General features: G+C 45.6%; 1 protein-coding gene across 2 annotated transcripts in view; it reads right to left on the bottom strand.

Annotated features, from left to right (window-relative positions):
• PLAT (plasminogen activator, tissue type) overlaps nt 1–14,747 on the bottom strand; it is a 35,754-nt gene extending 21,007 nt beyond the window's left edge. The window contains exon 1 of one of the 2 annotated variants that reach the window (XM_081333785.1): nt 14,706–14,747. Coding sequence is in view for 1 of the 2 variants with exons in the window: in XM_081333784.1 (XP_081189910.1) it covers nt 9,884–9,892 (9 nt within the window). In the remaining variant the exon portion in view is untranslated. Of the gene's footprint in view, nt 1–9,883; nt 10,411–14,705 lie in introns of those variants that run through there. The other variant, XM_081333784.1, reaches the window with a different exon arrangement.
• Between the last annotated feature and the right edge of the window lie 1,494 nt (nt 14,748–16,241).

Here is a 16,241-nt window from a genome sequence, read left to right as displayed (position 1 = left end):
AAAAGGGAGTTTTAAGGTAGATTCTATTGAGAGGGATGGAGTCACTGGCTGGAGGACATCCTAATAGTTCACTTCCTTTTCACCATATAACCCCCAAACTGGATCATGCCTACCCCTTTAGAACAGGCATGTCAAACCACGGGGTGGGCGCGGTTTTGGCGTGACGCATCCGGCCCGCAGATCAGTAGTTTGACATGCCTGCTTTAGAACGTAGAGTAGGGTTATAATAATAATAAGTTGGAAGGGACCTTGGAGGTCATCTAGTCCAACCCCCTGCTCAGGCAGGAAACCCTATACCATTTCAGACAAATGGCTGTCCAGTCTCTTCTTAAAAACTTCCAGATTTGGAGGGGACTTGAATGTCTTCTAGTCCAGCCTCCTGCTCAAGTAGGAAACCCTATACTTATTCTGGATAAAGAGCTGTCCAATCCTTTCTTGAAAACCTCCAGTCACAGAGCACCCACAATGCTGGGAAACAAGCTGCTCCATTAATGGTTCTCACTGTCAGGAAATTTTTCCTTCATTCTAAACTGGATTCTCTTTAATGATTGTCCAACTGTTACTTCTTATCCAGCACTCAGTGCTTCGAACGTAGGTTTAATAGCTGCTAGAGAAAAATCTCTCTGTGTAAGGGAGATGGGGTGGGTTTTTTCCCCTTAAATATAAAATAAATAAATAAAATACAGAGCTAGCTGGCTCAGGGTTTCCACACAACCTGAACCTCCAATGAAATAGGAACCCAAGGCAGAACTTCAGATTTGGTAGCTACTCAAGGGCCACCAGGATGGAGGGCCCGGTGCTGCCCGCGGGACTTCTTGACAAGTGAGATGCCAAACCTGCTGTTTCCAGTCCTTGGCCACCATCCTGAGCCCCGGGCCCTGCAGCTCATACACCTGTTGTGCTACACGGGGCCCCTGATAGCAATGAGCTATTTATTTTACAGGTCATCCTCGACTTACGACCACAATTGAGCCCAATATTTTGGTTGCAGAGCAAGGCAATTGTGAAGGGAGCTTTGCCCCATTTTACGACAGTTCTTGCCACTGTTCTTAAGTGAATCACTGCAGTTGTTAAATTAGTATCACGGTTGTTAAGCGAATCTGATTTCCCCATTGAGTTTGCTTGTCAGAAGGTTGCAAAAAGGGGATCCTACGACCCCGGGAGAGCCTACCACTGTCATAAATGTGAGTCAGTTGCCAAGTGTCCGAATTTTGATCACGCTGCCTACGGTCGTAAGTGTAAAACGCAGTCAGTGCTTTTGTAACTTCAGATGGTCACGAGACCAGGGATAGGCAACCTTGGCTCTTTTATGACTCGTGGACTTCATCTCCCAGAAAGGGAGTTGAAGTCCACGAGTCATAAAAGAGCCGAGGTTGCCTACCCCTGCACTAGACGAACTGTTGCAAGTTCTGGCTGCTGTCGGTAATCATCTGGACTTTTGTAGACCAGATTCGGCAGCTCCAGTTAGGATTATGTGAAAGAGTCTGGCTGTGTTCTCCTTCTCTGATGACAAAGTAGCATGCCTGTCCCGCATGGATTTTGAGAGCCCAGAAAGCGTTTCTCCTTTAGGTTAAAGTTCCATAATTGTACCATAATATGCTGGTGGGTGAAAAGGCAGATTTGCAGTGAGCATTTTGCTATGTTCGTGCATATGCATTTTTTTTTACATACATATAGCATGTGAAGGAAGCCACAAGAAAGAAGATCGGCCCAAGGACCTTTGACGCAATGTACAGCAGAGCAGAGCAAGACATGAACTTGCTGTTCTCCTGGTCAGGCACAACATTTCACAACCCATAAGCCAGCAAAGCTTTTGTCTCACCATGGCAGCCACCCCCATGATCTTTTAGACACCCCTGTAAACCAGGACGGTTCCATTCCTTCATCCTGGGTTTATCTCTCTTCTCTCTTGCAGCTGAAAAATTGCAACACTCAAGAGCCCGGGTCATCAAACTTGGCCCTTTGATGATTTGTGGACTTCAACTCCCAGAATTCCTCAGCCAGGCACGCGTGCCTGGCTGAGGAATTCTGGGAGTTGAAGTCCACAAGTCATCAAAGGGCCAAGTTTGAAGACCCCTGCTCAAGGGAATCCCAAAGTGGAGAGGAAGTCTTTGAAAATCTCCCCACTGTCTGTGATTGATGAATGATAACACCCTCATGGACCCCATCTTTGCTTTTTGGACCATGCCCTGCGGACACCCCTACTGTCACCTAACTACAAATAGTCCACAACTTACAACCACAACTGAGCCCCCAATTTCCAACGCTAAGCAAGGCAGTTGTTAAGCAGCTTCTGCCCCATTTTTCGGCCTTTCTTGCCACAGCGATTAAGTAAATCACTGCAGTAGTTCAGTTAGCAACTTGGCTGTTATGTGAATCCGGCTTCCCCATTGACTTTGCTTGTCAAGAAGGTTGCAAAAGGTGATCACATGATTCCAGGACACCGCGACCGTCATAAATACGAGCCAGTTGCCAAATGTCCGAATTTTGATCAAGTGACGGTGGGGATGCTGCAAAGGTGGCGAGTGTGAAAGACCGTCGTTGCCATTGTAACATCAAATAGTCACTAAACGAAAGATTGCAAATGGTCTTCAGGGGCAGCAGCTTGCATTTTGCCTCCCTCGCCTGCTTGTGTTTTGGAAGGATGACTCACGGGAGAGAAATTAACAAAGAAAATAAGAAAAAAGGGACAGTGGTTTGGCACTGAATCCAGTTGCTCTGAAAAACCAGCCGGCTCAGCGTTCAAAACCCTCAAAGGAAAGCTGTTTTGGATGAATCAAGAAGAGCCCAGAGAAGGAGCCAGGTGGGGTGAATGCAGTTAGACAACTATCCCAGTCAGTGCAAAAGCCCAGAAAGATGGCATTTTCTTACATTCATAAACTGAAGGAGCTTTAAGACTCTTTGGCTGACTTAAGCCCAAGGTTAAGGAGACCTCAAGCCCCTGTTTGCAAAATATTCTGTGCTCAAAAAGCAATTAAGCAGGCTAATTTAACAGGCTGGGTAGGTTAACAGAAATAACAGAATAATAGATTGCAAGGGACCTTGGAGGTCTTCTAGTTCAACCCCCTTAGCTAGTTAGACACATTGGGCTGTGCCAGGAATAACTTAGCCCCATTCTATCTGAGCAGGTGATACAAATCCAGCCTTTTGTTTTCAGGGCGCAAAGGCCAGCGTGCAACAGTCTTCCCAGAGCAACAAATTCGGGATTTAGAACAAAGCAGAGGCAGCCCCGTGCTGGATTCTGTGGTGCCAGTGAAGGGCGGGTGATGTCCTTAGGCCACGTTGACCAATGGCGCCACCTCCCGCCAATGTGAAGATTCGCATCGGCAGCATGATTCAGAAATGGTGGCTTTGGCACCCTAAGCCAGCGTTAACTCAAACTGCCCCTGGCATTCTGGTCTATGCTCCCAACCCTTTCAGCTCTCTGAAATCACGGGCATCCATTGTGGGTCTGTCCTCAGGTTTGCCCCAAGTTGGGCCAATAGATTGCACAACCCCAAATGCCCAGTCAGAGCAGGCTTCCGGCACTGTTAGTGGCCAACAGACTCAAGAGGCTCAGATACCCAGGGAAGGAATTAAGAGGCTAGCAGCACTGTCTTGTCTCTTTCTCTCTTTTGGTGTTATGCTATCATTTTGTCTTTCCTGCTTTAAAGGAAAGTAAAATGGATATGGTACTTTGTGCAGGGGAGGGAGGGAAGGAGGGAGGAGAGGGGGGGAAAGGAAGGAAGGAGGAAAGAAAGAAAGAAAGAAAGAAAGAAAGAAAGAAAGAAAGAAAGAAAGAAAGAAAGAAAGAAAGAAAGAGGGAGGGAGGGGAAAGAGGGAGGGAGGGAGGGAGGGAGGGAGGGAGGGAGGGAGGGAGGAAGGAAGGAAGGAAGGAAGGAAGGAAGGAAGGAAGGAAGGAAGGAAGGAAGGAAGGAAGGAAGGAAGGAAGGAAGGATCCTAGAATTAATAATGCAAGGAATACTAAAATGAATAAAACCAAGTTTCCTTGAAACACACCTCCTGGTGACTTCATGAACACATCCCTGCAGTTTTCTTGGCAACAGAAAAAAAGAAAAGTGGTTTGCCAGTGTCTTTTCTGGAATGTTTTATAAGTCCGATGAAAATCAATCTGGTTAATTTTTATTCCAGCTCCAGAAGAAATAAAGGAGTGTTGAAGCAAATAACTCCAGTGACTTGCAGTCCAAATCCCCACTGAATTGGGAGAAGCAGGGGCAAGGATTCTGGTTCATTTTCCAGTTACTTGGCAATTATTATTATTTTTTGTTTAAAACAAAGAAGTCTTGTTTTAAGAACCAAGTTCTTTAAACAAAAACTTCTTGTTTAAAGAAGACAATCATTGTCTTGGCCACCAGTTCACTTCCTAAGATGCATAATAGAAGAAGTAAGTGGGATCATAATCATAATAGTAAAGTTGGAAGGGACCTTGGAGGTCATCTAGTCCAACCCCCTATACCATTTCAGACAAATGGCTGTCCAGTCTCTTCTTAAAAACTTCCAATGTTGGAGCATTCACAGCTTCTGGAGGCAGGTTGTTCCACTGGTTAATTGTTCTAACAGTCAGGAAGTTTCTCCTTAGTTCTAGGTTGCTTCTCTAGTTTCCATCCATTGCTTCTTGTCCTGCCTTCGGGCGCTTTGGAGAATAGCTTGACTCCCTCTTCTTTGGGGCAGCCCCTGAGATACTGGAGCACAGCTATCATGTCCCCGCTCGTCCTTCTTTTCATTAAATTAGACATACCCAATTCCAGCCGCCGTTCCTTATATGTTTTAGCCTCCAGGCCCCTAATCATCTTTGTTGCTCTTCTCTGCACTCTTTCTAGAGTCTCAACATCTTTTTTACATCATGGTGACCAAAACTGGATGCAGTATCCCAAGTGTGGTCTTACCAAGGCATTGTAAAGTGGTATTAACACTTCACATGGATCTTGATTCTATCCCTCTGTTAATGCAGCCTAGCATTATGTTGGCTTTTTTGGCAGTTGCAGCACACGGCTGGTTCATATTTATTTATTTATTTATTTATTTATTTATTTATTTATTTATTTATTTATTTATTTATTTATTTATTTATTTATTTAATTTATTGGGACTTATATGCCGCCCTATCTCCCGAAGGACTCAGGGCGGCTAACAACAATAAAATACAAATAGGATACAAATATTAAGAAGAAATTAAACTATACCTAGCCCCAACTAAAACCAATAAAACATATTTAAGTGATTGTCCACTAGGACTCCGAGATTCCTCTCACAGTTACTACTGTTGAGCAAGGTACCCCCTACACTATACCTGTAGCTTGTTTTTTTAAAAAAATGAAAAAAAGTTTGACCAGGAAAACAAAATATAGTAACCTCTCTCTTTTCTGTCTCACATAAATTATTTGCAGAATTCTTTCACTCTATGAAGAAGGAAAGTCTATCCATTTGTCCATCTGTTTGTCCCTTTTTTGGATAGAGTATGAAAACACCAAGGGCAAAACTCAACCCATCATTAGCAAGAATAAAATTTAACTGTAACTTTAAAAAAAAAATCCCAAAGGTGGCAGTGTCCATAATCACTAGGAGCTGAGAAATCATTTGCATAATTCTAAATTGTACTACCTCTTGCTAAAAGTGAAGAAAGAAAAGGAGTTGTCATATAATCAACCTCATATATCCGCCCCCCCCCCAAAAAAGCTGTATTAAATGTTGCTTCCTGGCATTCTGTGTAAGAGAAGGAACGGCAGAGACTGCGGGAGTGGTGAAAAGAGGGTTCAGCTTGGAATCCCTACATGGCCAAAAACCATTTAGTTCAACTTGCCTTATCTGAATCTAATCAGGTTTTGATCATTACTTGAGCTGCACATAGGCTCTTTAGCAATATATCAGTTTAACTCAGGGGTCTTCAAACTTGGCCCTTTTATGACTTGTGGACTTCAACTCCCAGAATTCCTCAGCCAGACACGCTGGTTGAGGAATTCTGGGAGATGAAGTCCACAAGTCATAAAAGGGCCAAGTTTGAAGATCCCTGGTTTAACTGAACCTTCATGTGTGCTCCTGGCCTTTTGTGCCTAACATGCTAGTTTTCTGCATGTAGAAATGGTAAGAGTTTCCCTCCCCCCCCCTTGGAGTAAGCAAACATCCAAATGAAGCTATACAGTATGGGAGAATAACATCCTTGTGGTTCCAGAAGCCAACTTGGCATCATGCAATACAGCAGGGCTCTTTGCTGACTTTAAGACGTGTGGGCTTCAACTCTTAGAAAACCCCAGCCAGCGTGGTCATCTAGTTCTGGCAGTATTGCAAAGGACAAGACCTAAATGTTACTCTATTGACTTTCTCCATTCATAACCGGATAGAACTTTTTGACACATGTCTGGTAGCAAAATCCGAAAGTGATTTTAGAGACAAGTTAGCACTCAAGGAGAGAGAAGGGGGAGGAGGAAAGGAGGCAGAGTGGGGGGAGGGAGGGAGGGAGGGAGAAAGAGAGACCCCTCCTGGTCTTGAGTCTGTTACTGGCTGTTAACTTGCAAGGGCCAGTCCTAGCAAGGCAGTTTCCTGCGTTTTCTGATCACTGCTGAGTGGGGCCAACAGATTGATAGGGGAGAGAATTATGTCGTGCAGCTTCCTCCGAGCTGCCTAAGAAAGCCCGCCTTCAGTGGCCATGATTCAGCGAAGAAGGTTGTTCTGTTGTTAGTAATGGAAAAAGACTTTAGCGCCACTTTAGTTGGCATTTAGCTGCCGGTCAGGGCACTGACGTATTTCACAGGCTGGAAGATCTACTGATACGGTCAGATTTTATCCCCCCTGCCACATACTGCAATCGTATGGCTTGACCTAAAAACCTTTGATGCATCTCCTTGAGTACCTAGACTTAAAAGATGTTGGACAAATTGTATAAAAATAAACAGGGCTCTCCAGGACGACCCTAATGCATGTTGCCCCTTTTCTGTCTGCAATGGTATCAGCTTTCCTGCTTGAGAGGGGGTTGGACTAGAAGACCTCTTGGGTCCCTTCCAAGTCCGTTATCTCTTCACAGCACCAGATACCTGGGCTGCCAGCAGCTTGCTAAAGACTCGGTCCTGTTTTCCACCTGGTAAGAAGGCCGTTCAATGAAGATAAGCTATCTAATTGAAACCAGATGGCCAAAGGGATCTCAAAAGCCCAGAAGTGTTTACATGCCAGGGATCTAGTTTGGTAAACAGAAGAAGCAGCTAGAGAAAAGACACCAACATTGTCCCCTGCCCCCCCCCTTACCAAAAGTCTTCCAGCCTGAAAGTCGGTTGGCTAATGAAGCTTTTCCACTAAGGGGTCTGTAACCTATAGCTGGCTGAGGAATTCTGGGAGCTGAAGTCCACTAGTCTTAAAGTTGTCAAAGGTTGCAGACCCCTGCACTAAGAGGATCCATCCTATAAAATATAACCAGGACCCAAACAAGTTCACCTCCATCCACATTGCCACAATCCTAGTATATTCAGTTGGCTATGGCTCTACCTAGTCAAGAGTCTCGCCAGATGAAAGGTATAACCTTCTAGCCTACTACAGATAGTTCTCGACTTATAACAATTTGTTTAGCAACCATTGTTGCTGGGGAAAAAAGTGATCTTTGGGTGCTAACTCAGTTAGCATCTCGCTTGTGAACGGAAACTTGGGGCTCAGTCATGGTCGTAAGTCGAGGACTATCGGTAGATATATCCCAAGATATTCTAGGTTGTAGCTAACCTGGATCCCTTACTCGCCCCCCTCCCATCCAGCCTGGGACTGCACAGCCTCGTAATCTGGGTGTCAATGCTGCTAATGTCAGATGTTTTTGCATTGACAACAGATGGAAATGTAGCCATCTTTTTTCTTTCCCTTTTAGATGATGCTGGGAGTGGGGGATGTGAATGAGAGTCCAGCTAGACATAACAACACTAAACGTAGCGTGAGAATCAAGGTTACTGAGCCCAGAGCTCATAAAGAATTGGCGGGCTGGAGAGCTGGAGAGGAAGCCTGTGCTTCAAGCTAATTGGGGAATGTGATTTACGATGGTTAATTGGAGGAGGGAATTGTGCTTTGATACTAGGTGCCCAGGGGAGGGGAATTCAGTTTTTGGCTTCGATTTTGTGAGTGCCAATATTATGCTACTCGAATAAAAGATCCTTTAAGGTAAACAATGCCTCGAAGTTCTTTTGAAGAGTTTCATCTTTCACCCTGGGCTCCTGTGTGATGGATGGTTCTGCCTGCTCTTGGGACAGCTCTGCCCAAACTCCCCTCCTCTCTTCTCGAAGTGCCCACTGCACTATAGGGCATCCTGGAGCTATTTAATTCCATCTAAATCGCTCTATCAGCACTGCACTTAATTCCAGCTGAGGCCCACACATCTTCAGGCTGCCAAAAGGGAGAGATGCTGTCCTAAATGGTTACTCTCGTTGCATAGTTTCACTCAATCTTCTGCCACCCTCACCTTTCCGCTCTTGTTGAGGATGGTGGGCAGTTGTGGAACACTACCTCAGTCTGTGCCCACCTTGAGTCAAGCAAGGTCCTAAAGAAGGGTGACAAGCCTGATGTTGAATGACTGGTTTTCTTGTAAGAATCTTTTTAAAGGGCTAGAGGGGGTAAAGAGTGTGTAGGAATAAAGGGAGGTGTTTGGGAGTCCTCATGAGTTTTGCCCAGGGGTCCTTGATACCTAACCTTGACATTCCCACTCTTTCTCTTTTCAAGGTCATGCAAATGGGGCTCCCTCCCTTTTTTACAACTCTGTGAGATAGGTTGGGCAAAGAGATGGCAAACAGCTGGTAATCACCTCGGGAACTTTATGACTGACCGAGGAACTGAATCGTAGTTATCTTGGTCCCAATCCAATAACTCTGCACTGGTGCCCAGCAGTTGGAATTCCAAGGCCGAGACCATCTGGTGCAGCATATGGCCTATGGCTGTTAGTCATTAATAGCTTATGAGTTCTCCAATTCCCTTTAAAGCCGTCCCTGCTTGGCAACTATCACAAGATCTTGGACACTGAGTTCCATGATGAACTCTTCAAGGTAGGTGTAGGAGAAGGAGTGGCAGAACCTGGAGGCAGAATCAAAAGAGGGATCAGCCTAGGACCCCTAGTAGCCACCAGCGGAGTAAGTCCAACCCTCCCTGAACTCCATTAACACTTGTCTAACTCCAAGCGGGTGCTAACCATTCCTGTGTACAGGCTTTCTAGCAATGTTAGTTTAACTGGACTTTCAACCATGGACCTGGTTGGTGGGTCAACCTAGAAACGCAATGCCCTGTGCATCAGTACTACTTTTATTGTAAAGCCATGGTAACAGAATCTTGCAAGTCTGAATGCATTCCCCACCCCCACCCCCAATTATTTATGTCAGCACTAGGGAGAGTTTTGCTGAGATGTTTACTTGAATAACAGAATAACAGAGTTGGAAGGGACCTTGGAGGTCTTCTAGTCCCACCCTCTGCTCAAGCGGGAGACTTACACCATTCCAGACAAATGGCTATCCAGTCTCTTCTTAAAGACACCAGTCTCCAGTGTTGGAGCACCCACAACTTCTGAAGGCAAACTGTTCCACTGGTTAATTGTTTTCACTGTTAGGAAATTTCTCCTTAGTTCTAGGTTGCTTCTCTCCTTGACTAGTTTCCATCCGTTGCTTCTTGTCCTGCCTTCGGGCGCTTTGGAAAATAGTTTGCCCTCCTCCTCTTTGTAGCAGCCCATCAAACATTGGAATCAACTATCATGTCACCTCTAGTCCTTTTCACTAGACTAGACATAACCAATTCCTGAAACTGTTCTTCATATGTTTTAGCCTCCAGCCCCCTAATCATCTTTGTTGCTCTTCTCTAATATTCTTTCCAGAGTCTCAACATTTTTTTTATAATACAGTGACCAAAACTAGATGCAGCATTCTAAGGGTGGTCTTACCAAGGTCATGCAGGGCTTTAAAGTTGACAATCAGTGTGATAAATTCTCCTTTAGTTCTTCTCTGGATGCGTCCCCAGGCTATCTTTCATGCCGAGGAAGCAACTGTCCTCAAACTGTTCAGCTACTTGCTTTCATCATGCTGTCAAACCAAAACCTTGTGGCTCTCCACCAGCATAACAGAGAATTTGGCAAATGTAACAGATAAGCAAGATAAACAAAAGACCGAATAAGCCACTGCCTGATCTTGGCCAGACCTTCCCTTTCTCCAGTTTTGATATGCAGGATGGAAAGGAAGCTTCCAGTGGCCACAGCTTTCCCCGCCCTGACCTCCTTCATATTTCATTTATTTCCTTATTAAAACATTGAGCACGCATTTCAATCAAAGGAAACTCAGGTGTAATGGGACTGCAAAGCCCATCATTCTTAGCCAGAATGCCGTAGTTCACATGGCCAAATTTTCTCCCGTAATTGACATCTCTGCAAGAAGCTGCATCAATTAAATATCACAACGGAAGTGCTGGGTAATTTCATTTTGTTTCTCTGCATCTTAAAAGTGGAAGGGATTACCTTATCCACATTAGGAGTATAACTTACCAAAAAGATCACAAACCCAGCGAATGGATCTTGGAAAAAATGTTCACTACGTTCAAGGGCGTTGTCACCCTCCGTTGTGCGTTTTTGAAGCACAAGTGCAATCTAGGCAGCATTTGTTCTATGAATGAAACTTTGTTAACCCAGATTTAGGGTTTCCTGTGTTGGGCAGTTCAGCCACCGGGTGCATTCACAGAACACACTTAACCAGGTCAGTGAAGAACTAACAGGAACCTCGTCAGCCCTGATGAAATATAACAAGATGTTAAAAAAAAATTGTGGCTCATTGTGCTGTGCAAACCAAATCTTGGGGCTTTGTTTTGATTTTTGCTTTGGCTTAGAATACAGTACATTGTACGAATCCAGAAAACACATGAGCCAGCTGTGTGAAAGCACACAGAGGCGAGCTTGTTGTCTCCCCCTTTTTATTATTTCCATTCCAGCAAAACTTTGGAAACAAATGATGCAAAGGGGCTTGGGGTCCTGTCTATCTGTCCATCCCACAACAGGATAATGTTCTGAAAGCAAGAACAGAACTGCCACCAAATTTGATGGGTGAAAGAAATCAATGACAGGTCAAGCTTGAAAGCTGTCAGGAGAAATGCAGAGAAAAACATTTTAAAAAATTCTCCCAGGCATCCCTCCTTGGGGAGCAATAGTTCATAAGGCTGCCTCAACTGCTCCACACTTCTTCCTGGTCACGTAATCCAGAGGAAAACTATTATTAATAATGAGAAAGAATCCCCAAAGCTCGCTGGTTAAAGTCACTTTTCAGGCCCAGAAGAATTAGGTGTGATACGCCTTCTGCCAAATAAAATAAATCCTCCCTTTCACCTTTTTCCATTATATATGAGAACAGAATCCTGAGCACCCTTCAAACTTCTTAAGGAAAACTATTTCTTTAGGGATCGAATTTAATCTCTTTTTATTCCCCTCTTGACTTCCCACTTGACATTCTACCATTTGTCTAAGTAGACGTTCTGGTTTCCTGACATAGTAACAGCAAAAGAGAGTTGGAAGGGACTTTGGAGGTCCCTTCCTAGTCCAACCCTCTGCTCCAGCAAGAGACTCTATAACCATTCAGACAAACAGCTGTCTTCTTGAAAACCTCCAGGGTTGGACTCCTACAATTTCCAGAGGTAAACCTTTCCACTGATTAATTGTTCTCAGTGTCAGGAAATTTCTCTTTAGTTCTAGACTGGACCTCTCCTTAACAGGTTTCTACCTGTTACTTCTTGTCCTGCCCTCAGGTATTTTGGAGAATACTTGCCCCCCCCCCACTCCTGTCAGAGCCCCTCAAGTGCTGGAAGATAGTAATCAGGTCATCCCAGTTCTTCTCTTTGTTAGACTAGACAGATCCAGCTCCTGCAACCGTTCATCGTATGTTTTAGCCTCCACAGTTTTATCCAACACGTTATTTTAAATAATTTGGGATTCTTGAGATATTACGGGCTATAAGTCTCACTCGGCTAGGGATGAATATGAATTAAATTAACATAAAAAACCCCATGTCATACAGAGAGTTCCCAGGATTAGGGATTTGAACTGGCTTTCCCTATCTTCTATTCATATGCTTATATGATTTACACAACTCATGGAACTCAAACCATGGAACATTCTAGCCCTATATAATATACTCAACCAGTCCTTGTGATTAATTTATGCTTGTGTTGTGCAAATTCAGAATTCAATAAATTACAGTTTGCTGTGAATAAATTTTTCTAATTATGAGTCAGGTGCTTCTTGCCACTCCTGGTTCGTAGGTTAGTTAGTTGGCTGACTTACTTTCTACAAAAGATTTATTTCAAGTCTGGGATTGGTACGAGTTTCACGCAGGAACAAAGAAGAGTTTAGAAGAAATGTATGGAACAGAATACTGAATACAGTAATTAGGTGATTCTTATTTTCTTCCTTCTGGAGACCAACTGATTGTGTCAGAGAATGATTAAGACCGCCGCTCCTGAGTTGATTTCTTTTGCAATCGGAACTCACTGGGACAGTTGTAAAAGGATTTGGAGGGGACATTCCATCAATCCCTTTTTTATTGGCAGTCAACGTAGGTCACACTTACAGGAAATACAGAATCATATTTCTTCCAGGGCTGAAAGACGCCTTTTGGAGAACCACCTGTTCTCACAGCCAGTTTGGTCTACTGCAGGGGTAGGCAACCTTGGCTCTCTTTATGACTCGTGGACTTCAACTCCCAGAATTCCTGAGCCAGCATGGCTCAGCTTAGAAACCTCTCCCTTTTCCCTCAGCATGGCTGGCTCAGGAATTCTGGGACTTGAAGTCCACATGTCGTAAAAGAGCCAAGATTGCCTACCCCTGCTCTAGTGGTTAAGGCATTCGGCCAGAAACCAGGAGACGGTGAGTTCTAGTCCTGCCTTAGGCACAAAAGCTAGCTGGGTGACTTTGGGGCCAGTTGCTCTCTCTCAGCCCAACCCACCTCACAGAGGAAAAGGGGAGGAGGAAGGTATATTATTTACATTCAGCATCTTGAGTTACTTACAAAGTAATAGAGTTGGAATAAAAATCAATCAACCAAACGAATAAATATACATACTCTGAACACTCTCCTGTTTCTATAATCTCTCTAGTGCTTTTTCCAAGTCCTTTCTCTTCTTTTTGGGCAGTGGCAGTCGCAAACACACCTGCACAAAATGCATGCTATTTTTCAAAATCAATAAATCAATATTTTTCAAAAAAGAGTTTGGGACCCTTAAACCAGCCAAGTGGCCCATTTGTTGGCACAGTTGCCAGGTTCATCCCTATATAGGTCTTTTTCAAACCTATATAGGGATGAACCTGGCAACTGTGCCAACAAATGGGCCACTTGGCTGGTTTAAGGGTCCCAAACTCTTTTTTTCTTTTCAGATGTGTTAGTCTTTATCTCCTACCCACTCCAGCTTTTACCACTGAATCCAGAAAACCTTGGGCAGGAGAGGCGGCATTCATCTCCCTCCATCGTGATAGGCAGCCAAATCTGTGATTATCCCACATGCTTAACCAGATCAAGTGAAGGTGCTAATTATGGCCCTGGTTTAGGTTCTAGGTCAGGGGTTTCCAGCCTTTAAGACTCCCAGAATTCCCCAGCCAGCTCTGAACCTGGAGGTCTAGAGTACATTTCATGTCCCAAATCTGCCTTTCATCAGCCTAGATGAATTTGGGGTTGGGGAGTTCAGTCCCTTAAAAACCGGTGAAGGCCAGCTGCTGGTTCTGAGAGTTGCAGATACAACTCATCTGCAGAGTAGCAGTTTGGCATAAGATTGTGCGAGGCTAGAGGTGTCCGACCTTGACAGCTTTAAGGTCTGTGGACTTCAGCTTCCAGAATTCCCCAGCCAGTACGGACAAGATCGGACAGCCTTGTTCTAGGTTTTGCATGCTGCATCCCCCCCCCACCTATTCCATTCATTTAAGACCGGATGAATTGGGCACATCTAAACAATGGTGTGCTTCCCTTAACTTTACTTCCTTTAGCGCACGCCTGGTTTGTCAGTGGCACCCGTTGGCGGCCAGAGGAGGAGAAGAAAGGGCATCAGCTATGCTATTGCACCTGCCATCTGTCTGAGCTCTGAAGCAGAGAAAGGAAGCGCCCCCATTTTTGGAGGAAAGGACACCCGCAAGCGAAACCTAACCCAACCCAACCTCGGATGCCCCACGTTCCGTTTATTTATTTTTTTTTTTTTTATTTTAATTCCATTTATATCCCGCCCTTCTCCGAAGACTCAGGGCGGCTTACAAGCTTAGCAGTAGCCTTCATTCTATGTATATGCCTGCTTGTTAGGGCTTTCACACACACCCCAAGCGGCATTATTACAAAGTCAGCTTAATTGCCCCCAACAATCTGGGTCCTCATTTTACCTACCTGGGAAGGATGGAAGGCTGAGTCAACCTTGAGCCTGGTGGGATGCGAACCTGCACTAATTGCAGGCAGCTGGTGTTACTGAAGGAGGCATTAGCCCACTGCTCCACCAAGGCTCTTATAATTGTTTGCCTGCAGTTCGCACTCTCCCATCGCCCAGACAACGCACGGCGCTAACCCGAATCGCAAGCTTGTTCCTCCCACCCTCCAGAGCCGGGAACGAGGCTCGGGGCTTTTCAGGCCCGAGGTGGCAGGCTAGAGACGACCCATCCCCGATCCCGCCCGCCTCCCTCCCTCCCTCCCTTCCTCCCTCTCTTTCTTTCTGCCCGGACCCGGGTTGCAAAGCAGCCGGCGCGCAACAGCCGTTACCTGCCCTTCCGCCGAGGATGCCTCCGCTCAAGCTGGCTGGCTGGCTGCGGGGGCTCGGATGCTGCAGCTCAGCCGGGCTCCGGCTTAAAAGCCTGCCGCCGGAGGGCGGGGGCTGTGCGAAGGGGCGGGCCTGGCGCAGTCCGGGCGGCGGGAGTGGGCGGGGGGCTCAGCCAGGCGGGCCACGCCGGGAACTCGGGCGGCAGCCCCGCAGAGCACCTAGGCGCGCCGGCGAGAGATCCCGGGGAAGCAGCTGGACGCAGGAAGCGCGAGCCGAGAGTGGGTCGAGGTCCTCGGAGGCTTCCTTCCTTCCGCCCGCCCTTTCCCCGAATTCCCGAGGATGGGACGAGATTTTACAGGGGTCTTCAAACTTGGCCCTTTTATGACTTGTGGACTTCAACTCCCAGAATTCCTCAGCCAGCTTTGCTGGCTGAGGAATTCTGGGAGTTGAAGTCCACAAGTCATAAAAGGGCCAAGTTTGAAGACCCCTGGACGAGAAGAAAGGGACGGAAGCTGAATCCGAGAGGGATCCTGCCTAGGATGAAGGAGACGTTTCCTGACCCCGAGGAATATTGATCAGTGGAACGCCTTGCCCCCAGAACCTGTAGTAGGTGCTCCACCAATGGAGATTTTTAAGACGGGACGGAGTCCTTGTACCATTTCAGACCAACGATCTCTTCTTAATAATAATAATAATAAAGTTGGAAGGGACCTTGGAGGTCATCTAGTCCAACCTCCTGCTCAGGCAGGAAACCCTATACCATTTCAGACAAATGGCTGTCCAGTCTCTTCTTAAAAACCTCCAGTGTCGGAGCAATCACCGCTTTTGGAGACAGGTTGTTCCACTGCTTAATTGTTCTAAAAGTCAGGAAGTTTCTCCTTAGTTCCAGGTTAAGAACTTCCAATCTGTGGAGATTCTCAAACATCAGGTCATGGCTGTCCCAAAGGTGGTGTTTCTCCCCCCCCCCAAAGGCAACAGGACTTTCTTGGTATTTTCTTTGAAAATGTTTTGCTTCTCACCCAAGAAGCTTCTTCAGTTCAGTATAAAGACTCTTTCCTTGGGCAGGGGGTTGGACTAGTTGACCTCCAAGTTCCCTTCCAACTGTACATAAATAAGTGAGTATCAATGCTGTTTCCTCCATCTAGAGGAGCCCAGGGTGACGGTCAAGGGCCATCACCCTGGGCTTTGCAGAATACACCACGAAGGGGCACTTGTCAAACAAATCCTTGACAGGTTTTTACAGAATTCTATTGCAGGATGTGTGTGTGCGCGCACGCACTTCATTTTTAAAACAAATTGTGATAAGTGACAGGCTCATCATTCCTCCTGGTATAACTTGCATGGAGACGCATGTGCAATTGATTTGTGCTTTAGATTGCAAGCCGCCCTGAGTCTTCGGAGAAGGGCAGGATATAAATGGGATTTAAAAAAAAATAAAATGCAGTTTTTAGAGAGCCAAAAGTAAAAAGTACAAAAAAAAGCAAAAAGCAAGGTGGACAAATGGGAAGCTCTTCATCTGGAGGCTTTTGAGCACAACT

The sequence above is a fragment of the Vipera berus genome, assembly GCF_964194415.1.
Source record: "Vipera berus genome assembly, chromosome: 8".
In the NCBI taxonomy this organism is placed as follows: Eukaryota; Metazoa; Chordata; class Lepidosauria; order Squamata; family Viperidae; genus Vipera; species Vipera berus.
This window is presented reverse-complemented; position numbering and strand designations above follow the sequence as displayed.